The 25,042-nt window shown below is 42.2% G+C and overlaps 1 protein-coding gene across 1 annotated transcript in view; it reads left to right on the forward strand.

The window, feature by feature from the left end:
• Positions 1 to 15,004: 15,004 nt before the first annotated feature.
• The window catches only part of LOC121614930 (vasoactive intestinal polypeptide receptor 2-like), a 41,490-nt gene continuing 31,452 nt past the window's right edge, over positions 15,005 to 25,042 (forward strand). The window contains exons 1-2 of the mRNA XM_041949031.1: positions 15,005 to 15,079; positions 20,560 to 20,665. Coding sequence (XP_041804965.1) covers positions 15,005 to 15,079; positions 20,560 to 20,665 — 181 coding nt within the window. The remainder of the gene's footprint in view (positions 15,080 to 20,559; positions 20,666 to 25,042) is intronic.

Genomic DNA, 25,042 nt, shown 5'->3' on the forward strand with positions numbered 1-25,042 from the left:
ACAATTAATAATATTTTTTAAGGTTTGGATTTTTGGTTGGATAAAATAAACCATCAAGCTTTTTCCTTTTATTTTAAATAGAGTAATCAAACAATTCTAAAAGAGACAGGAAGTTAGCACAAAGATGCTAAAATGCGGCTGTTTGACTGCATTTTGTTCAAACTGATACTTTTTTCTTCCTAAATTAAATAAATAAATAGAGCTAAATGTACTATTGGGAATCGGAGACTAGATTGAATCGACATCACGGTGAGCCACGGTAAGTATTTTATTTTGAAATGCCGTAGCGGAAGTCTCTGTGCTTAACGCTGTGACTTGACGGTTGAAGGCGGCTGCGGGACACTGATCTCGCTGCACATTCTGCTCTGTGGAAGTGTGGATGCAGGACATCACCAGCTTTGGCTCTCTCCACCTTTTTGAAGCGTTTTTCTCTCCACTTTCATGGAGTTAATAAAATATTCTCATCCCGTTTCCGGGATGAAAAACGTTGAAGTGGAGTCTAAATGAAGTCCGGATTGCGGTTTCACCTGAGCGGCTTCTTCCACCTGAAGAGCAAACATGAAAGTTTTGCTCTTTGTCGCTTTGTGTCTCTCGACGTGTCCTCTCACGGTGAGTCTCTCTTCTACACCGTTTACAGCCATTTATTTGTAAGTGACTATTCTGAATTACAAAAAGCTGAATTTTAATTAGTAAAGACACACATTTCTTTATTTTTTATTGTCAAGACCAATGTTGAAACACCATCTTTACATTGGTATTGCTATTCGAGTTTTAAGCTCTTTGTGAGTTGTGAGGTATGTGGATTTGTCCTGTTTTGTGGTATTTTATTTTGGAATCTGATATTAAGACCGAGATTTGTGATGATTAATCACAAGGCTGCATCTGATTATTATTATCATTTCATCTGCTCGTTATCATCTCGATTAATGGCTCAATTAATTGGTCTGTCAGATGTCAGGGAATAGTGAAGAACCACACTTTGCCAAGAGCACAAGGTGACAATAATTGGATAAATGTGAAAACCTTTAAAAAAAAAAAAAAAACTTAAAATCCTGGTTTCTGTTTTTCTCAGTCTGGAAACATCTTTAAGTTTGGGATTGTTGTTTTGACATTAAAAAAAAGTCTAAGATGCAGACTTTGTGTTGTTTTGTCCAACCAACACTCAAAAAACCCAAAGATAGTGACTTTACTGTCAGAGGCCACTTAGAAAACCACCACATACTCACAATCGAGAAGCTGCAACCAGTGAATATTATCTGTATGAATATTGAATATGTATGAATGTTTTATATATTTGGGTGTGTTTGCTTAAAAAATGGCTTAAATTATGAATTTATTATGAAAATTGTTGCCAACAAATTGTCTTTCATTTGATTAATCAATGTTTAATGATAATGAGTGTTTGAGCTCTAATAACAGTTCTATTAAGTTAATTGGAATTAATGATTTTTTGGTTGCTACTTGAAGTGTAATCGATCACAGACTGTATTTGTGGCGAAAATTGTCACTTAATCAATTAGGAATTTAATCGGCAACTATTTCGAGTCACTTTGTCATTCTTAAGCCATTTGTCAAGTGAAAATATTCCCCCAGATCCTCAGATGTGAGGATTTGCTGATTTTTACTGTCTTAACCCGTGCTCACACAAGTAAAAGCAAACTGCAAACATCTGGCTGGGCTCTGGAAACGCTGCATGGAGAAAATAACCGGCAGATGAAGAGATGATGGAGGAATTAGTGCTGCTGAAGTTGCCTTCAAGCACTTCTCTTTTCATTAATGAAGATCATTTGTGGAAGTAATCTCACTGCTGGTTGTTCTTGTCGAGCCGTCCTCCAGCCATTATCCCACTCCTTTCTTTCGGTCCCTGGCACATGATCCGCCCTTTTCCCCGTGTTGATCCACCTCACAGGATAAACCGCCGCTCTCTTCTCTCGCTGACTAAAAGCAGGCTGGGCTGTCAAAATGTTCCCGTCACCCAAACCAAACGTGAGGGTTTAATTATCCAACTGATGAAAACTGCTGCTGCCTTGAGTCTTTAGCTGTCCCTCTTATGCTCACTTAAATTCTGATATCAGACTGGATCCTTTGGTTCAGTTTGGCAAGCTTGGACAGTAAATTCTCAATTAAGTCAATGGAGTTTGGTGTAAATGTTGTACACATGAACAAAGCTCTTCCCAGAATGATCGTCATTCTGGACGCTTGTTTAAGGGTGGGTGATACAATAATACATGATATGACATCCTGGTTGCCATCTGAGCCAGTTATCCCTCCTGGTCACAGCTTCATGGCAGCGTCTGATTCACAGGATTTTTGCATCAGTGTGATTTTTCAGTTGAATTTTGATGGTCAATTTCGCTGGATTGGACAGAAATTGTCCTCTTTTGCTCTATAAACACTTTATAAATTGACACGTGTGTTAGATGTGGGAATATTTTAGAAATCTGACAATTTCATTTTGATTGCAACAGAACTAGCAGTTAAGGAAGCTGGTCCTCATTAGCCAGTCTTAAAGCAGAGAAACGTGTGGAAGTACGGAGCTTTTTTTGTTAATTGCAGTCTTTTGGAAACACGTCAGACTCTTCCGCCTGTCTAAAGGCGACTCTGGGTCCATTATCAGGACTTAATGGGTGACGTGGAGGCCATTTATTCCTGATTATGGTCACCTTGAAGGGCATCAATCATCCTGCTTATACCACAGTCACTGACCAAGAAAACAAAATTAAGACATTTGATTTATATTTTCATGCAATTTGCAATTAAAATCTGAAGTCTTTGACAAGCCAAAACTCAGTCTCCATCGTAACGCCTGAGGGTTTGACTGATACCTGGAACTTAACTCTTATGTAATGGAAACGTCATTCCCTACTCCAGTAAATAGGACGAACCATAGATTTGACTCAGCAACGAGAGATATTTGTAGTCCGCTGAGCTCATAGAGCCCTTTAGCTCAGCTGTGAGCCAGGAAGCTAGCGTGATGTTAGCGAGATTCAATGTGTTTAACAACCAGACTAGCTAGCCATGCAGCCATGTCACTGTTCCCAAGTCAACATCAAGATTTTCACCAACGAATGACGAATGTGCTGTCGGCCGCAGCCTGAAGCAGCGAGTCGAACAGCCACTGGGATGATTGCATAGTGATACCAAGTATTAGTTAGTTCAGAGGGGCAGTGTACTTCCTGCAGCTTGTGTGTTACAGTCCATCCTCCATCAGGTCCAGCTGATGGAGGCTGGCATCTTTACCACTTTTCCTGAAATACAGCCTTAAATACAGCACTGCTGGTACTGAACCTGGCGTCAGTCATTACACTGAATTAATTTAAATAATGATTAATATCGGCCTGGCAATGCTGAACCCCCCGCGGTGCTGGACTGCACAGCAACATGAATCTCCCGCAGGGTTGGAGTTCCTCTGTAGAAGCAGGTTGTGGTGTGTGTTTGGAGTAAGAAGGCTCTGTGGTGTTATGTTTCCAGCAGTGGCGGCAGCAGCAGTTCCAGGGAAACGCCTCTTTGTCCAGTGCAGCTCTGCACAGCTGCAGGTGTTCTCAGGAATCCTGGTCTCTAACTGATCAGAACTGGCTGCACAGGTGGTGGAGGTGCTGGTGCAGTGGGCTACACGGAGACATTTTCCTAGAAATAAAGGTAGCGCTGAAATAATTAACGGAGCTGTACAAACAAAAATGCAAACTACTCCATGGTCCTACTCTGTGGAGGATTTGCTGCTTTTCTCTATTTTGTATTATTGCAAATTAAAGAAAATTGAAGCAATTTGAAGCGGCCACCCTGGGCTGCAGGAAATTATGTTGGTAATTTTTTAGGCTAAATTACTGACAGATAAATAAACAGGCAATATATAAACCACTAATGAAATATTATTAGTGGCAGCCATAAATACGAGCTTGTTTCACAACCCCTTCATTTGACTAAACTGGAGTCACAAATGTCAAGTTCATGAAATCTTTTCTTCCTGAATTTGAAAGCTGTTCCAACAGCCACCAACTAACTACTGGAGGAGGTTCAGCAACATACTGTGTGGGATGTATGATATATATGTGTATATGAATAGGTGGACAGATTAACATGAGCATATTCAATGTGATGAGAAAGCAAAAACAATAAGAGCTCCACTCTCAACAAAGCCTGGATGTGCAAACAACTAACAGACTTACGTGGCATCAGCGCAAAATTACGATGTGATAATGAGGGTTGAAGAGGTTAATCCGTTTCGTGCTTCTGTACTGGCTGTATTCCTTAATTTGCCCTCATGCATGTTCCAGTCTTCATGTTTTCTGCAGCCTCAGTGCACCACAGGACAGCAGGGACTCAGGTGTGAACAGGCTCGCAGCCACAGAGGTAAATTAAGCTCATCTGTCTGAACAGGGGCTGCAGGACAGCCGGATCCAGCCCGGCACAGCGGATTTTAAACACTAACTCAGTTACTCGAAATGAGCACGCAGCAGAAGCAGCGGGGGGCTCGTGGCGAAAACTTTCACACCGCCAACTTTCTGACTCCAGGTTGGTTTTGTCTGCTGTTATGTGGCAGAACAAAGGAGGCCGGATGTCTGGAATCAGCTGATGTGTCACCACACTCCTTTCACAAAGGGCAGAATAAAAATGAATGAATTTCCGTGTCAAACTGTTGTGAAACGTAGTTTGTAGAAATAATGCTTGATGTTTCAGTAATGAGCCAAAAAAGTAAAAAGCAAGAAAATTTAGAAAAGTAAAATTTCAAAATCCTGTAAAACCTTTATGAGCCGCAAATAATTAACATCACAATTAAAATGCTGCACATTTGGAACCAAAATTTAGATAAAAAGGTGCCTAAAAACTACGAAATGTGCTGTTTCTCAGTGTGTCTGTAGTCTAAAGGAGGTGATGTGTTTCATATCCACCAAACTCAAACTCTGTATCAGCCTTAGTGGGATTCATGCAGGTGCAGGTGTGAGGAGTAATTTTCGGCTGTTGTAAATAAAAGTCTGGTTCGTTTTCTGCACAGACGATATAAGGCGACTGACAGCCGCAGCTCTTCAGGGTTTGGGTGGACGTGAAAACTCTCTTAGTTGGATAATCAATGCAGAAGTTCTTGCCATGTCGGAAACAGAAGCCGGTTAAATTTGAATATGTCGGCGGCTGATCTGCCGTGTCATATCCAGCTCTAACACACTCACGCTATGCACAGAAAATCCTTGTAAGAAGACATCAAAGCGCGCGCTGTTTGACTGACAGGTGATGTCTGACACGACGAAGCAACTTAGCTGTTAAAGCTCAAAACTGAAGATGGAAAAAGGAAATGAACCTCATGGGTTTCCATTTTAGGATAATCTCTTAATGCCAATTTAGAAAATAAGGAACAGAGAAAAACAGCCTCAGCTGCGTTCGGCATGTATAATTCTGTTTTAGGTTAAGCTTAATTTGCACGTAACATCCCTTCATTTACTTACTCATCACTTCTAAAAGAAAGTTTCACACACAAAAAAAAAACAATTTGCACACATTCTGTGACCAAAATGCAGCAAAGGGAAGAAAGAGCGCGCGCCACCAATAAATAGCATGAAATTACAATGAACCGATGGAAGACAAAGCAGAATAAACCACAAATTCTCTCTGACGTTCATAAATCAATGGCTGTGCTGCGGCTGTCAGAAGAAGCATGTTTTAATCTGGAGTTGGATTAATTGTTTTAATGTGTTTTAGTTTTAGATAAAACAGTTTTATACAGCAGAACACAAAGAAAATGCTCAGAATCGGCAGACTCTCTCAGTGAGAAATTAGTTTAGAAAATAAGCTTCCATTGTTTGGGAAAATAAAGGACGCCAGAAATCAATGGTGTGACAATGTGAGTGTGGCGAAGCCCGCCGTTCTCCTCTCAGTCGATCCAGACTGGATGTTCTCCAGACTAAACCCTCGTAACGAGCATGTGAGATTTGTTTAAGTGTCTGAGAGGCAACGTTAAATGGCTCACTTGGAGTTAAGTTAAGTGTGTTGAGGGATGACATCAACAATACTGTCCAATAAATGACCTGCCAGCCCATGGTGTCATGTGATGTCCTCCTTGGTCCGGACGGAACTGCAGAGACTGACCTTTGTTGTTAACGGCCAAATCCCTCCAGTCATTTGGTTAATTGAGCCTTTTTTTTTTCCAAACCACAGGATGTGCTCTTTGCATCTCCTGTGGTATTAAATCATTCTGAGAGACCTGGCAGGGCTGATAGAGGACAGCAGGACGGATGAGAGCAGGTACATCCACCTCCAGAGGGATCAGCAGGACGCTCTGGCATCCACAAAACCTACACCGCGCCCACGCTATTATGCTCGCATCGCAGTCAGGCAGTAATTGATCCAATTATGGACGAATGCTAACCGAGAATTTGAATGTTGCCTTTCAAGCAGCGAGGCATCAAGGCGTCAGTACAAAAGTACATAAAATCACAACTCCCACTTTAGCAGTGATCAAAGCCACACACACCTTCTCTAATAGGGAACAACCAAAAGGAAAAGAGCGAAACACCGCTTCAAGCCTACACCTCCCCGAATAGACACGAGATTTAAATAACACTTTGAAGCTCGATCAGCGTCACAACTCGCTCGAAGCTCCGTCGGCTTCTGGAAATGCAGAAAACACAGCTGACGTCCGCATGGCAGTTATACGTCTTCTCTTGCTACAAGTGATCACAGGGCAGTAATTCACGCATGAAACTACAATATAAAGCTGGAATCATCCAAGCACGTGAGCTTGGATGTATCAACATTTAAATTTCTACATTAGAAACGAGGTCCAGTCCGAACCAGCGAGCAGCACCTTCATTAATGGTGCCAGGTGATAATGGTGGTGCTTGTTGGTATCCGCAAGGACACAAATTCCCCTGAGACTCACCGTGGGATCACATGGCTGGGGAAGAAAGCGCCGCAGCTGCCTTCTCTCATGTGAAAACTCATTGATTTATCTCAGCCGGGCTCCTGTTGCCATCTTACTATTCCAACATGGTTTCACTTTACCACTGAAACCGTTTTTCATTTCCTCCCAAGAAGGATGTCAGGATCAGCCGTTTCAGCAAACGCTCAAACAGGACATGCGTTTACTATGGAGCGACGAAGCCCGTCGCCGGCTGTTGGAATTATGAGGAAGTCAGGTGACATGACTGTCTAAACATCAGATTTTAACACCATGTTTGTACCACAGCGTTGTCACATCACACAACAGTCGGTTTTACTGCAGTGGTTTGTAGCAGCTGTAGAAAGCAGAGGCGGCTGATGTCTCTGACGGTCAGAAAACAAAGTATTTTGGCGTTTAGTTTGGAGGATTTGGCCAGTTTATGCGTGTGTCCTGCAGGTCCATGCAGCATCTGATGCAGGTTTCCAGATGCAGACTCTGTGCAACAAAAAGTAAAGTCCTGTTTGCACCTCCGTTTTTATATGGGTTGAAAAACGAGACACAGCATGTAAACTGGAGAGCTTTAGCATATTTGATGAACTTTGCATAGAGCCAGGGCGTCTGTTTCCAGTCTTTGCTAAGCTAGGCTAACCACGTCCTGTCTGGAAAGAAAGCAGACTCAAAAGCTCCACACAGCTACAGTTGGGGTGATAAATCTCTGGGTTTTGAGGTGAAACCCCTTTCACAGTGTTAGTGTAGAAGCATTGACTCGTGGAGCTCGTCAAGCTTTGCTCAGGCTACCAGACTACCACGGTTTGGGGATTTTACCGGGTCATCAGTGTTTGAATTCAGATAGTTATTAGAATAGAATCGTACAGTCATGTATGGATGTTTGAAGTATTGGAGTCTGTTGGAAAATCTTCAGCTGATCAGTAGTTCAGTGAACATCCATCCAATAAGTAGTTAAATAAGCTGCTAGATGTTATGAGAAGGTTTGAAAGGAAAAGACATAAAAAAAGGGCCATCCATGTACATTGATTATTATTATTTATTGACTGATTTATGGCTGTTTAACACCTGGTGAAGCAGAGGACTGGAATTGGTCCTCTTTGGATCTCAGGCTAATTTAAATGTTGTTGATCGAATGATGCTGATCCAGGCAACATAATACGTTTCATATGAGCTAAATAAAACAGGTAGAACTTTTATCAATTCCTTCTCAGCTAAAGTAAACCTGTGTCAGTCTAAAGAAATAAATAAAAACAATACATCATATGACTGTCCAGTATAGGTGGTCTGTGCGAGCTGGTTATTACCACCCAGACTAACATTTATTGTTAGACGGTGACCTCTAGTGGACATGGTAATCACGACGGGAGCAAAGGAGGAAGTCAGGTGACGTAGTATAAAGAGCAAGAAAGTCTGTATGTGGAGGAAGGTGGTGTGTATGGGCCAAACAAAGAGGACTTTCAGCCGGGAGACCGCTGTTCATGTCCCATGTGAAGCTGAAAGTCAGTGCTGACCCATTTAATTTCATTAAGTACTTACGTTACATCACGTATGCAACAGTAAATGCTTATTTTAGCTATGATCTTTTCTTAAACCAAAGCAAACTGCAGCACTTTCGTAACACTGATGAGGACGACGGTCCACGATGATGAAGGTCTGGTATGTCTGAGCTGGTTCTCATCAATGATGATGTATGCCACTTTGGGAGTCACTGGTAATCAATCAGTTCAGTTGATTATTACAGTGTATTTTTGAGAGGCTAAGAGTAATTTCTTTCCAAAGAAGGAAATCTTATTTTGGAAAGCTGCTTGTTGTCTTTGTTTTTAGGCCACAGAAAGCAGCGAGGCATATCCCATTATGATTAAGCATAGTGCTGTGATTCCTCATGTGCAGTTGCTTTTAACAGTTGCTTTTGTGCCGTGAGCATGAACATTAAGACAATGAGATGAAACGCTCGCTTCCATAATGTGCAGCCGGCGCACAACAGAGCAGAATATAATAGAGGCACTAAGAATATTAACAGCTCTCTTTGGTGTCTGTGTTTTCTAGTTGTCGTAATCTGGTTTAAATTTAGGTGTGTTCCACTGATGGATTCTTTGTACTGCAAATCACACTGGATAAAAGCATCCGCTAAACGGGCCAAACTCTGTTTTTGTCTGCTGTTACTGTGTGCTTTTCTTTTGTCAACAAATCTCATGAAAAGACCAAAACTAACAGTGTGTAATCATTCTTACCGATAATGTAAAATCTTTATAAACAGTTAAAGAGCTGCTCACTGTATTTTTTATCAAACGCTACTCGAACAGCGTTTGTTGGGAACTACTTCCAGCGGCGCATTAATCCACATTTGGCATGCATGTGAGTATTTGCTGCGGCAGGGCAGTGTGTGTGTTCATGGTGATGAAGGATCATGTCGTCCAGAGGAGGGAGATCTATCAGCTCAATGGTTGTTAGTCGGATCATTTTATTTCACAACTAGAACGTCACAGAGGATATCCTTCAGCGTAGAAGTTCTTTTCCTTGTACTTCCTCCTAAATGGTATTTCCAGAGCGATTAGATTAGTGCCACATCTCTCGGTTTGAAGTGAAAATCGAATCTGCAGCCATTTTATTCCCAGCACGTATTTTACACAAGGTGAGACTCTGCAGAACAGTCAAAGTGAATCTATTCAAAGCACTGAAGCTCTGCTCCTGTGAGATCCTGGTCTACGCTCACTCAACAGTGCGGTTCAGCTCACAGAGGTTCGTTAAGCAGCCACAGCCAGTGTTTCTGATATGTGGAGAATTGGCGTTTGAACTGAAATATCTGCCGTATTCCTGCCATCACCCCAAAAATTAAACATCTGCTTCATCTGCACATTAAAGGCATCCTGTCCAAACCAGCGAGGGTGTTGGAAAAGAGTTGACGGCACATTTATTCTGCAGCAGTTATTTTCAGGACTCTCAGTTAGTAGTAGTAATGCCTGCTGGTCAGGTTAAACTGACATCGTTACGTGAACAGACGTCTTTTATCTGCTCACCGACTGCCCCTGTTGGAGCGCCATTTGTAGGCGTTGTTGTTTGATGTTAAATCTCACTCACTGTTGCACTAGCTGACTTGAGGCTAATGTGTTGCTAATTCAATGTTCGAGCTAACCAGCTGTTAATTAGTGTTGGTCTTTTTATTCTCATGTTTACTAGATTAACTTCTGTGTTGGATGTTTCCTTCCCCAGTGATTTTTTTTAACATGAAGACCTCTAATTTAATGATCAGTCTATTCAAATTCAGCTGACTTGTTACTTCACTTTTACAGTGCATGTGGTCATGGACTTTTTATGGCATCTCACTGTTTTCTGATTTGTATGAGAACTACACTGATATCAGCTGATATTATCTATATTGGTGCATGTGTCCGGCTTGGTGGTGATTGCTGGAACAGTTTTAAGATTGTGTTTCACGGTGATAAAATCGCTGTTTCTGCAAATGGAGTCTGGTGGCTCTGGGGGGAGCGATACAGCGGCTGTTTGTGGTTAAACAACTGATAACCGAGAGACTGTGAAAGCCTGGAGCAGATGGTGAAGCCGTGGAGTCGGAGGGTGGAGTTGTGCCTCAGGGCCTGACTCTGAGGTCAACTGTCATATCTGTGGATCCTTACGGAGTCTCACTTTATTTATACGACTTAAATTTGGGGCAGCCGTTGCCTGGAGGTCAGAATAGCAGGCTCATTACCCAAAGGACCAGCTGGGGAGATGTTTGAGCAGCAGGCCTGCCTCCGTCTGCTGCTACCGGCTCTTGAGCAAGGCACTGAACCTTGAACAGGCCCATTCTGAATTAGTAAGAAGAGATGATTTTTGAGATGGCGGATGCCAAAGGCGAGATAAGACTTTTCTTTCCGCTCCTGACTGAATGTTAACGTTCAGTGACCATGCCCGACTTCAACACAGCAGATTTAGACAGCGAGCCAGAAGCTGGAGGACGTGGAGCTTCGTGCTGCACTAAGACGCCCCTGCAGTGTAATTATTGTGATAAAAGAAATCAGGAAACCACATTTTCCACTATCTGTGTAATCTGACTGAGCGAGCTCTGTCTCCTAATAGGCTTTGCTGCCCACAGGCACGGCTCCGACGCTGTAGGACTGTGAACGCTCCTTTGTATGAAGCCTTTGCTTTGGGGATGTGTTGCACGACAACAGTTGCCTGCTTGTTGACGCCTGATAGAACATTTACACTTGAGGCGCTTTGCTGAAGCTGCTCAGAGAGAAGAGTGTGAATCACTTCATCAGCCAACAACATGTCAAGGATTTATTTACTTTGTATAAACATATACATGTCAAAAGATTTGTTTGTTTGTTCCAACCTGCCACTCCAACAGTCTCGTATTAGCATATGACATAATATGACGTAGTGATATTAGTCATCCCTCGCAAAGCAGGCGACACCTTTCAAACACGGAGGCAATTTAAAGTGCTTCATGTAAAGTGTAGAAATGCACTGAAACAACATTTAAATGATGTGATGAAGAGGAAAACATCTTCTTCTTTTCATTTGCCTGTTAGGAGCATACAGTAGTTGCGTTTTAGGCTTGAAACAGGGATGACTCACGACACCTTCAAATACAAATCGAGGCAGAAAGAGATTAAAGCATGTTGATCAGTCTCTTTAGATTTCTAAACAAGACTATGTGTTGTATTTTGAATAGATTTGATTTTATTTGATGCATGCTAAGGCAGGGTGTAGTTTAATGCCATAGCAAACACTCATTGAGCACCTGATTTTAAGATAAAAGCGGCTGGTAAACTATCCATCCATCAGCTGTACCTGCGTCTCCTAGTCGCCGGCCAATCACAGAGCAACGAACAACCATTCACTCTCACACCTGCAGGCAATTTAAAGTTGCTAATTAACCTCAGCCCTCTGGGAGGGAACCGGAGGACCCGCACTGATGTGGAGAACATGCAAACAGCAGAGCTCATGGGTGGGTTTGAAACCACAACCTGTGGCCTAACAAACTCGTGTTTTAATAAAGTGTAACGGGGTTAAAGTAGTGGTATGATTCCACTTGCCATTTTAATAACACATAAACACATACACCAACAGTTTTAGGTTGTCCAAGGGTCATTGAAGGCAGCAGCCTTGCTACCTGGTGTGGTGCAACCCGGAGGATAGCAACAGTTGCACCTTGCCGTCCTCTGGGTATGTATGAACACCACAAGCTCCGCTGTTTGTCTATATTAAACTTGTTTTTTGTTGTTAAATGTGTACTTTAATTTATGTTTGCTCCCATAATGGTTGAGCACGTTCCTTTTTTAATAAAAAGTTGACGTAGTTTTTTTTTGTTTTCTTTTGTGTTAGCTAATTAGTTTTCCCTCGTTTTAATTTCAGACTGGAATGTGTGTGTGTGTGTGTGCGCCGCTGCGACGGGGACTGACTGTATATATGTGTGTTTCATAAACCAGGACCAATAAATGGCGTGTCTGGATGCCAACTGAAATGAGTCTGTGGTGATCATATTAACACAACGCAAGAGTACGACCGCTACAAAAGCAGTCACATAAGTGCTTTTCCACGCGCAGCAGGACACTGCATTTGGTTACTGAGGTGCTGAAGGTGTGCAGCCTGTTGCCTGCAGCTCTACGAGTATACATACATCATTTCCTGTAAACCCCTCATGCGTGTGAAGCCAATTTAAATCTTATTATATAGAGAGGTAATTACCGAATGTGAATACATCAAATGGCTATTACTGAAGAAAATACTGATCATAAATAATATGAAAAGCAGGCTTTGATTTAGTTCAACTTTAAAGGGTGTTAACTTTATCCCTGAGCCCAGCTCCTCTGCTAATGAAACTCTTTTTGGCAGCTTGTGTCTGATCTCATCCTTTCTGTCAACCCGCAAAGCTCAGGACCATAGGAGGTCATTTTTTTCCATTAGGCTCACCTTCCTTTCCACAGTCTGGTACAGTGCATTACTGCTGACCCTGACGTCCTATCTTACCTTCACAGGAATATTAATTAAAATGTATAATCCCCCCTTCCCTGTTGTTTGATGATGATTCTGCTCTCTGACTTTAAATAGTACACGTTTAGGATAATCTCACAGAAGAAGAAACCACAGAAACTCTCATGGAAATCACCACCTGAAGGTCTGAAATGTAAATCTAACTGGTTGGAGGTCAAACATGATGGTGTAAAAAGTTTTCTCTCCAGTGACGAGTCATGTGACGCCCCGGGCTTAAATCTGACTCATGGTCTGCTGTCACCAGTCCTCCACTCCCATCAAAGATGAGGCTGTATACAAAGTAGAGGTCAAACCTGAAAGCATGTAAGAAGTGTAAAGGAGGGCTGGTAACACAAAAATGCTTCTGGACATCTCTAGAGCCGAGTGAACAGAGCTCATTGGATTAAACTTGTTGGAACGAGGGAATGTAGAGGCAGGTATCGGCTAACGATAGCGGCTGTGGTGGCGAACGAAGCGACTCTGAAAGAACTGTCAGAGCAGATCCTCATCACCTGCCAGCCTCTGCTACGCTGGAGTCTCTCCATTTTTGGAACTGAAGCTTTATTGAGACTTCAGAGATCAACAGGCTTCTTCTGAGTCTCGGGCTTGAGCCTCTGAGATGATCCAAAACGTTGCATCGCTGCTTCCCAGACCTCAAGTCAGATATCGTATGTACACACTGTGCAGCCCTCAGTTTATTAGATACAACTACAACATAGATTTGTTTGTCTCCGTAGCCTTTTTAGTGCTGAACAACATAACATTATTAATATGACATTATATTGGAAGCTACAGCTGCTGGTAGCTATGTGGAGGTACTACTACTAATGTACACACTGATTCCAAAAACTTTTGGAAAAACATGAATAAAAACAAAATGCAGTCATTTACAACAAAAATATGTGGATATTATATATATAAACCTGTTTTAGACAGGTTCGAAGCACATCGAAGAATTGTGATACGATTATTAACGGTCATGTGGCGCTCACCGTCTGTGCAGCCCGTGTAGATCAGCACATGGTCGCTTTCACTTATATGTTGCAGTGATGGGAGTTTGCTTATTTCAGCATTTGTTGCTTTGTACTCGTTCAGAGTGGCAGGTGCTAATTTTGGACCCTAATTATGGGACATAACCTGTAACATTCTGGATCCTGTCATGTTGTTTCCTGTTTTATTTTTGTAACTCTACCTCTTGTGTCATTCCAGTTTCCTGTGTTTTCCCGCCTCTCATCAACCCCACCTGAGGCCACTTACTCACCTGCCCCTGATTAACCTCCCTCCCTTCCCTGTGTGTATGTACCTCCACCAGTTCCACATGTCTCTGCCAGATTGTCTTTGTTCCCAGTGATTTCACCTCTACTTTGCTGCATTTGGCTCCCAGTGTTGGTTGGATTTCCCTGCTATAGATTTTGAAGAGTTTTGCCTTTTTCCTGTCTGTTTTGTTTGTCTTAGTGGACTCCTTGTGTTTGTTTTTTTTTTGGAACAAAGTAAAGACAGTGTTTTTTGTTTGAACCTCACTCTGCCTCCTGTGTTTTTCTCTGCATCTGGGTCTGAGCTCACCAGGGCCGTTACATAACCTGGTTATTATTATGGCCATATGATTCTAACAGTAACAGGTTTATTTGTATCTCAATGCAGGAAACATCAGTATCTGACTTTCACTCATGGCCTCCCCGACAGCATTTTCTGATCCAGTGTTTAGTTTTAATTCAGTTAAACTTCGTTAAACTTACAGCGAACGTTTCTGGTCTGTGTTCACCTTTCCGAGGCAGTTTAGATCCAGTTTACTGCTGAACATCTCTGCAGTAAGAAAATATAACATGCTCATTCCTGAAATATTTTGTATCGTGTCCTCTTGCATTCTCTCTGATATCCATCGAGAGAGGATGTCAGATTGAATCTGATTCGGGGACGTCTTGACAAACGCTCTTCAACCACATTATGAACATTAAACTCTCAGCAGCTCTTCACAGATGCAATTTTCCGGCTGTGACACTTTAAAAGCTGTGTCCCATCTCCATCCTACATGCTAACAGTGATTGCTCTATGCTGCTCTTTATAGTAAACTGCAGGAACAAGACATGAACATACTTTACAGTTTTAGACTAACCGGATATTTGAGTCTATTTAGTATCAGTGAGATTAATGCACTGCAGTTTTGCAAGTAGGAAGTTGGGATTTCCAACTTTTCAAACATCGCTGGAACGCAGCAGGTGTCTGGTGAGCGTCCGCTGCCGATTCTTGGAATTAATCGTAACTTGTTTTCGTCTGGACCGCAGATGTTGCACTTGTTGCAAGTTTATGTGCTAGATGTGACCACGGAGGCTTGGCAGGCATGGACCCGCTCCCTCCTCAGACAGCCTCTGCTGTAATATCTAATCCAATAAACAGTAAACTCAAGGCAACACAATCATCTCCCAAAGCCCATTCGATAGCGGCCAGCAGCCACTGGTGTGCATCACTGCCGAACGAAGCCACAGCAGGAGGACACATGAGGAAAGAAGCTGATAAGAGTGATTCATTAACATTTGTAAAGCTCATGCATAAACTGAGGGGAGATTTAATAAGTGTGCTCCCACTGTTCTTTATTTATTCCATTATTTATTTATAAGGAACCTTTATGGTAACACAGCACAAAGTGTCTGTGTGTTGTTTTTTGTTGTCAAACTCTCCAATTGGTGACAATCGTCTGTAGTAAATCAAGGTAAGGTCCTCAATAGGTAAATGCAGCTATTATAAAACAAACTGTCCATTAATATTTCACAAAACATGGCTGTGATGTCTTTGGGGCAACACGATGGACATTAAAACAGCTACACACATCGTTTTCTATGTAAGCCTGCTCGCTACGCCCGTCAAGGCGCTTCAGAAAAGCAGCAATTTTCCCACATTTATTTCCCAGATGAGAACATTGCAGCTACTGCGCCATGACTGCAGCAGACTGCGTACATACAGTGCGAGCGACACACACAAACACACACACACACACAGCTCTAAGACAGGTGTGGGAACGAGGCCTGTACAGTGTCTTCAAACGCTGATAAAAGAAAAGACGAGAGGAGTGAGATGAAGAGGTCGAGCTGGTAGAAAAGCCTGACAGGGATTGATTCGCTTATGTGTGAGTGTGTGCATGTGTGTGTGTGTGTGAGAGAGAGAGAGAGACAGAGCAAGAGGGACACAAACTGTTTCCATCCAGCTGGGAAATAAATTTTCCTCCACATTCACATGTAAATAAACGTCAGTTTTGCTGGCTGCTGTAATACACCGCCGGTTCTGCCTGGTGTATATACAGTTTGTTAAAGTTCTTCCATGAGCTAAACAATCGCTGTCAGGAAAAATGCTCTGGTGAAAAGGAAGCGATGCATTTCACAGTTTATGGTTGGCAGCTCAGTCGAAGCACGAGCAGAAAGAGCCTCCGTGGCTGAGAAACTCCACAGACTAACGTGTGTTTCGGCCTCGCCTCCACACACAAACGCAGTTTTAGCTCACTGAAAACCGATCTTTTGGGGGTGAAGATGCTCAGAAGCTCCTTAAACTGGGAAAGCAAAGTTTTTGGCTCGTGGCATCGAAGTGTGCGCCGTTATCTCCTTTGTTAAACATTACACAAGGCGGTTTTGGTGCAGTGGTAGACGTCAAAATAGTGCTGGTGCTATCCGTGCTAACAGCTACTCCTCACTATGTTGATGAACAGAGGCGCCAGAGTGCGCTAGTGTCAGATCAGGTCTGCATTAAAAAGCTAAATTAAGTAAAATTAAGTGTGTGTTATCAACTAATGTACTCAAGTATCAAAAATCAAAAGTGTTGTAGCAGTAAAATGTCCCTGTCAGTGTTTTTCTATCATATCTGATGTTTGTGGATTAATATTCCTGCTGCATTAATGCTGCATTTTACTGCTGTAGATGCTTCAGGTTGAGCTCATTTGAACTGCTTCATATACTGTTTGCTGGTTAAATCTGCAGCGATGCATCATATTCTATAAGATCATCATATGTTTGCAGCGTGGCTGCCCTGTGAGAACCTCGTATCTCAGAAAAACAGCCTGTTTTCAGCTTTGGGACGATGCTTTTTCAGCTGATCCAAGAGGGTTTTTAAACAGTTTATTTAGCTGAAGAAGGAGGAGACTTCATTCTTCAGTTCATCAGAAAAATTACTAATGTTTGTACCTGTGTGAAGAATGAGTACTTTCTCACCTCCACACAGCCACACTGGTCTGCAGCCACACCAGTATCACCAGTACAAGTTCAGCATTTGAGACATCTCTGTCTTTGCTCACCTTCCCATACCTGCCTTCCATCTGTCATTTGTACTTGTCACAAATGCTGGACATTGTTCGTGAACACAGCGGTTTCCTTCGATGTCATGGGGCTGAACTGAGACCCTTCTGTATTTCACAAATCTGTTTGCTTCATGTTAGGAAGTGAATGTGCTCATCAGTATCACAGCGTAACACAGATTTAGTGATTTGCAGCTCACAGACTGGGTTAAATTTGGTCATTGTAGTTAGATATAAGCTTCATTTCAGCAGCATTTCAGTTACTTCATTCAACCTGCAGTGAAAGAGCTGCTTCACTTTTGAAACTGTTGCCTTTAAACAACAGTTTCATGTAACCTTAAAGGCCTAAAAAACTCACTTTTCGTATAAATTATTTTTTTTACCTGAATGTCTTGACGCGTTTTGACCAGACAATCAGCAAATCACTATCTGCTGGTTGGTGTTAGTAGCCTGAGGTTAAGAGAAGGTGGTGTGTGTGTAACCTTATCTCCCCTCACTTCCCCCTCCAGGCTCTTGCAGTAGATAAAAGTGTTGGGTTTAAGTGATGATGATGAATTTTAGAAAACTCTTCTGTCATCTCCGCGTTCAGTTCGAGTTGCGCTCAGCTCGTCTGATTCGGTCTGGCAGGTGACTGTAGACACCCGAACGCGTTCTTTCCAAAGATGAATCCTAATCTTAATTTGATTCATATTGTTGTATAGTGTACCTATTTCTACATTTTTTATTTCAGTCAGGAGCGACTTCCTCTCTGGGATCTGTAAAGTATCCTGATTCTGATTGATCGCATTTATGATCGACTGTTTTGCCGTTTGGTGCAGTAAAATGCTGTTTAGCCGCCAGTGCCTGTGTACTGGCTGTGTGCATGTTTGAATTTGTGTGCCATGTTGATGACAGCCAGCCTCGCCTCACGCCACCATGCCAGGGGATAAAGAGCCACGGTCTGTCTGAGGGGATCTGCGAGTGATGGACGGGAGAGAAATCTGTCCACTGGGAACTCTGTCAAATGCTGCTGATCCAATTATTGGAAAAATAGGAAGTCCTCTCACTTAAAGGTGGGATGAGTCGTTGTGGAGGAAGATTGTTATTGTCTCTCCGTCTTCACAATGCGATTACACGATGTTAGCGTTAGAAAAACTCCCCTCCCCCCATCCTGTGCTCGAGCACGAACGCCCCCTGTCGCTGATTGGCTGGAATAGTGTCGTGTGGCTCGGCCTGATCCGTCTTGTTTGTTTCCCATTGTTGAGCACACATACACAGACTTCTTTGTTTAACTTCTGGTTAAGTTTGGACAACTAAAACTGGAGGTTTGATTGCTGATGCTTCTCCCTCGCTGGAGCCCATCTGGATTCCTGTCCGTGGTCAATAATAATGAATGATTTTAGCTGATCACAGTCATATTGTGTCGGTGTATATGCTGCCAAATTTAAGGAATCTGCATAAAAAAATGGGTTTGTTGGTGTTTTTTTTTTTTGGGCCACTTGGGGGCAGTAGAACAAGATGTATACCCAACAGCCGACATCACCTTTGAAAGTGTTGTGACGATCAAGACAGCGAACAGCTGCTCATTCACACATCCAGCAGCAACATTAGCATTATTTTGAAGTTGCGTTTGTGTGTCACTCTCCTTTTTCCTCTGGTTTGGTCTCCACCAGCTCCTGAAAAAAAACCTCTTCAGCCGCTACATGTTCACGTCCTTCGCCCGCTGCTCTGTCACTGAGTCTGTGGGCTGTTTGCTGCTGGGCAGGAAGCGAACAGTGGCTTCATCAGAGTTTGTTGATGGGGAGGATATTAACGTTGTGGACCGTAAAACCAAACCGCTGAGCTGAAAGATGCCTGAACGCTGCACAGAGCTGGAGTGAAGCGCAGAATCGACCCCTTTGTCAGCAGTTGGTGGCTCTGAGCGACTCCATTTACTCCAAACAGCCATCCGATCGATTATTAAAGTAAAAGCTTGTAATTAGTGAGGCTATAAAATGAAAATAAACTGGGCTCTGCTGGGTTTGGGTTTATGTCCGGGGGTATTTAAATGTTGCAAAACTGGTTTGGAACAATGAACAAAACTATGAACTTATCACTCATCTTATAAAAAACAAAGTTGTCCTTTAAATGTGATATGTTGTAGTTTCTCATTCATGGATTTATTTTAATGATGATGCAGACTTTTGATTTTAGGAGCAACAACATCACATGTTTGAAAGTCTCTGTGCCAGGGACATCGGAGTGTTCCTCATGTACCAACAGCACTGATGTAACCAGACTGCAGAGTTTACACGAGTCTGCATTACTGCCAAATTCAGATCACAGGCTTTTCTTCAGCAGACGCAGACTGATGCACGCGCTCTGCATACATGTACTGAACATGCTGAATGATTAAGTGACGTTAATGTCCAAAAACATGGGGGGCGGTTTGCTGTTCGTCTGGTGTCGTTTGGCAGGGTCTCTCCTCTGGATTTATGTGGCTCACACACTAGTAGTTCATCTGCTTCTCCTGGTTTTAAACACACACACACACACACACACGCAGAGTGTTGCCTGGTTGGTTTAAGCAGCTTATCTTGACCCTACATTCATCTGTCAGTCATAATCTTTCTGACCTTCCCCGCGTGTGTCATCTTCACCAGTTACTTTTAAGAATAACAAGGAAAATATGGACAAATAAATTAAGACACAAATAAACTGACAAATACAATTTTTGTGTTTCTGTTAGCTTAGAATGAGCTCTTTGTATCTGCGGAGGGAGTGGGTCCTCTTCCACGGAGTCCGCCATGTTGCACCGCCATGTTGCACTATAGTCCAGAAAGGACAAACCTGCCTTTGCACGTTGTTTTGGAATGGGAGGGATGAGGCGATACATGTGTTAAATTAGATTAGGTTCAGAGAAGATTGACAATAGTTGCAGTCTGCAGCCTCACCACTATTTGCCACTAAATCGTACACACACGCCTTTAAGGTGGCACGTATCACTTTGTATGGTAGCATTAAAGAGGTTTAATAAAGGCACCTTCGTATCAGCACACATGATCGTCTAAATATGACAAATCTTTACAACAAAACCACACACGTACCCATCGACCCACACACACACGCTAAAAATCTCAGGTGTTTTTACAGGAAAAGAGAGCTGAGTGTAAACTTGTGTGTAATTCTGGGTATTTAATCCAGACCCACAGATTTTCAGTACAGTATGTTAGCATTATTGATCATAAATATATTCTCATTTTAAAGGCTGTGTGACACACATTTCTGAGTTTACTGACTGATTGAAATGGACAACAGGTATTTCCACCAGTTTGGTCAAATCCACAATGCTAATAATTTTTGAAAGGAGATTATCGTCCCAGTCACAATGTTTGAGGTTAGTGCAGCACGAAATCTGGCTTTTGCAAATGAACATGTAAATCTGATTCTTTGTCTTCTTCCTCTGCAGGTTGACGGACGACATCCAACCTGTAACTTCCTGCTGGAGGTGGAGAGGGACCAGGCGGAGTGTCTGAGGAGGCTGAGGGAGGAGGAGGCTGCCAGCAGCCATAAAGGTCACAATCACTCACTAAGCTACAGTTAGAAACTACACTTTCTCAAGCAACAAAGAAATAACTTTCTTAAAACAGGAAGAGCAGAACAAAAGTCGAGTCTGCTGACTTAAAGCTGATGTCACCGTGTGTACGTGTGTAATGTACGACGTTTCTCACATGAGTACACACAGTCCGATGGTTTATTCACACCTCTGCCATGTGAGGACGTGAGCAGCTTTCACACTGAGCTTTAATCCCGTTTCTGTGTTCTGTCCAGGAGTTTATCCAGCAGAACCAGTAGACTCCAGTTCACGTCACTTTCTCTTATTAAGCTGACACTGGCAGGCAACTGGAGGCCTCTGTGATGGAGCTCAGGAACTCTAACTGAATCATACCTGGACTAAATCCGGATACGAGATGCACCTGATTTAATGTTTCTTATCCATTTTGATTCTGCTGATGGTTAAACTCTGGATCAGGGATAAACTCATGAATGATTTAGGAGGCTTTTGAGATAACAGTATACATAGTTTGTTGGTGTTTGCTTGTGTAAATATTGTATAACCTGATATATTCCAATATTTTATCAGAGAACCTGCACACAATATCCTCTGTTCCTAATACACAGCATACTAATTCTGAGGACAAGCTGCCCTCTGCACATTATAAATGACTATTTTGCGTATTTCTGTGCAGTTTACGCTTACACCGAGCGTTTGAATGTTGCAGAGCGGAACTTGACTTTGTGTGTCGGAGGGAGGGGGAGCGACAGAGCGCTGCACATGGCGAGACGCATGCAGGCAGGCTGTAAAGCTCCTTCGCTGCTGCTGCTGCCTCCGGCGCCTCCAGTTTGAACATGATGTCAATTATGTATAAACAATTTTAAATGAAAGACAGGACGACTGCACACAAAAGCCAGTTCCGGCTGGATAAACAGTTACCAAATTAAAGAGGAGGGAGGCCGTGAGGAAGAGGGCCTGATACCGAAAAGCAGTTTAATCTATGAATGATTTTAAAAATATATATATTCATATCTGTGATGATTGTGCTATGTTACAGAAACAGCTTCCGTTCTTCCACATGAGAGACAGCGGAAACGAGCTCGGTAGCGTTTTAATTACAGCAGACTGACTTCGACAGGACATGCTGTTCTACCTGCTGTACACTCTGCTGCTCCTTGACGAACCTCGTTAGTTTGCTTTTCCAAAGACCGTGAATAGCAACTGACTGCATTACTTGGCATTATAAGTATAAAAAACAAAGTGTTTCTGAAAAATTAAAACAGAGTAATGCATAAAGAGAAGAAGAGAGTGCGTAAAGATTGAAGGAAGCTGTGCACAGAAACAGTTTCAGCACGTAACTCCTCCTAACCTTCCCATTCGTGTACGATTAGCCTAAAACACGTATCCAAAGCACACTGAAAGCTGCTCCTGAACTGTCTGTACATACATGGTTTTGGTCTCTTTAGTTTGGAGTTATAGTAGTTTCAACACACTGAAGTAGAAGAAGCGGAAGGTTTTTTCCCACCTGAATATTTTTTTGCTGAGATGCTTGCAGATGATTATATGTGGGGCTTATTAGCTGGAAAACACAATGAGAACACGGCAGGAAGCCTCACTCTGGTCCAAGTTCAATAAAAACTAAAAAGAAAAACGTCATGTCCGGTTGTCAGCAGGCGGTTTTGTTTGTTTGTTGCTCTGTTCGCTTCTTAGCTTTGAACTACCGCTAGCGGCTGCTTGTGGCTGTCGGATTACTGAATTGATTTTATGGTCTGCCTGCACTATTTTTATCCGATCTTCCATCTGCTTTGATTTTATCACACCGAGGCCTCCGACTCTTCTCTCCTGGGAAGCTGGAACACTTTCGGTTACCTCGCAGGGACATCTTTCATCAAAGCCACCACTCACCTCTTCGGCTAAGGCTACAAATCGGCAAACTCGAACTTCGGAGCCCCGTTTATTGTATTTTTGTTTTTTATTACACATTATTATTATTATTATTATTTTATGTTAAGCAATTTGTGTTGCATTTTATGCATTAATTGTGCTATATAAAAATCAGTATATATAGAATATATAATTATTATTATTATTAACTTTATTATTAGCACAATAATATCACAGAAAATGAATGTTTTACGTCCATTTTTCTGATGGAGGGCACTTATTAAATTAAGTTTTTTAAATTCTGTTTATCTACATACATTGAAGGTATTTATAGCTATATTTTGGCTATATCTTTATACTGAGGCCATTTACTATATTTATCATTTCAAACTGTGTGTAATTTCCCTGTAATAAATTACTCACAGAAGCAGCATATCCTCGTTTTAGGAATTTCATTATTTTCCATATGAAGCACCAAAAATCTGCACAATCGGTTGCAACTGGCTCGATCTTCACGCGAAGGACGTGAACGAGGCACAAGGTTTTAAAACCACACATTCAGTTTGTACTGAAATAAAGGAGATATAACTCAGTGAGCTTTGGCTGCTGGTGAGCGTATGTTTTTGTTTTTTTTACCTTGAACAGAGTCAGGTTAGCTCTTTTCCCATGTTTGCAGTCTTTACGCTAAGCTCTGTAGTTAACACGCAGACTCATATCGATCTGCTCATCTCACTCCCACAATATTACAACTATTTCTTGAAATCAGTTCTCACTAAGACCTTATATCCTCAGTGCATTCAAAAGTTATGTGTGCTTCTGCCAGACAGTGCTAATTACCACAGACCATGCAGTGAATGTAGACTTTTAAAATTCACAGCTCAGAAAATACTGAAGAGAGATAAAGCCGGAGACAAATCACAAAGGATCTGCTGTGTGGTCAGTGTGGATTTAAGGATCAAAACACACAAAAATCCACACTTTTAAAAGAAGAAATAATGAGGCAGAGGTATGAATCAAATTCTGACCCCTGTGACTATGGAGTTATTATCCTTGTTAACTTTGTGCTTTGGAGCAGTGAAAATCTCTTTTTAAAAAACTTTAAAACGTTAAACAGAGATCATCGCGGTCAGACCCGTGCTGCCGGCAGCTCAGACAGAGAAAATGAATGAACATTATGAACCTGGTGATGTGGTGGAGCAGCCTCTGATAGCAAACAGCACACTGCTGCATGAAGGAAGACTGTTACAGGCTCCAACTGCAAAAACTTCAAAATGTCATTCTGAAAGACAACATTAACCCATTTAGATTCATTTAATACATTTTTTCACAAAGAATATTTCGCCTGCAAAAATAATGATTACTGATGATTAATGGTAAGGCTCAGTAGGCCTGTTTCCATCGAGGTGTTTTCAGGCACATTTTGAAATATTGCTTCCGAAAAGCTTGATGGAAACGGCAAAATTAAAAAAAAAAAAAAAAAAAAATCTCAATTTGGCCAAAAAATTTGTTTTTTTTTTCTTTTTTTGCCAAAAAGTGTTAATTCACTAAATGAGAGACAAACAGCTAACAAGTTTGCTGAATAAGTTCTGACATTGTGAATAAAGCCCACATGACTTTAGCTGTTTCTGCGAAAAACCCGAAGAGGAAGAGGAAGAAGAAGAAGAAGCTGTTTCCGCTTTGGTCGTCTTCCTGGATATTCCCAGACTTTTATCACAGAGGTGTCAGATCAGAAGACTCTCATATTATATATATTTCTGCATATCAAATATATTTTGGAACAGTTTTATGGTTCATTTTTGTCCAAAGAGGGCCAGGGGGGTTAACCAAGCCCCTATGTCTGTGGATTTAAAAGAGAGCTGAACAGAGAAACTTAAAGGATAACTTTCGTTTTTTACAACCTGGACCTTATTTGTAGCATTAAATACGACCATTTACTCACCCAGACAACTTTGGTGGCATTTGGAGTCGTTTTGAAGAAATTAGCCCCAGAGGAGCGGCACGTATATCCGTATAATGCGAGTACTCGGGGCATCCGTGCGCAGCCTCTATATAAAGCATAATCTGCCCGTGGTGGCAACATCCGGCGTCTCTAGGCAACTACCTCTGACGTGGATGATGTCATTACCGAACGCCGCGCACTGCGAGCAGCCAGCCACAACACGGCTGACTCTGCGGCGGTCGGCTACGAATACGCAATAACGAACCATAGCTGTGCCAAACTACAGCTAAACTAGCCGACCGCCGGCTCAGAGGGGAATAGCACCAGCATATCAGAACAAAATATTGGAATATGAACGAGTTTCGCCGCAGATTATGCGTTATATAGAGGCTGCGCATGGATGCCCCGAGTACTCGCATTATACGGATATACGCGCCGCTCCTCTGGGGCTAATTTCTTCAAAACGACTCCAAATGCCACCAAAGTTGTCTGGGTGAGTAAATGGTTGTATTTAATGCTACAAATAAAGTCCAGGTTGTAAAAAACGAAAGTTATCCTTTAACTGCTGTTTTG

The sequence above is a fragment of the Chelmon rostratus genome, chromosome 12 (assembly GCF_017976325.1).
Source record: "Chelmon rostratus isolate fCheRos1 chromosome 12, fCheRos1.pri, whole genome shotgun sequence".
Taxonomy (NCBI): domain Eukaryota; kingdom Metazoa; phylum Chordata; class Actinopteri; order Chaetodontiformes; family Chaetodontidae; genus Chelmon; species Chelmon rostratus.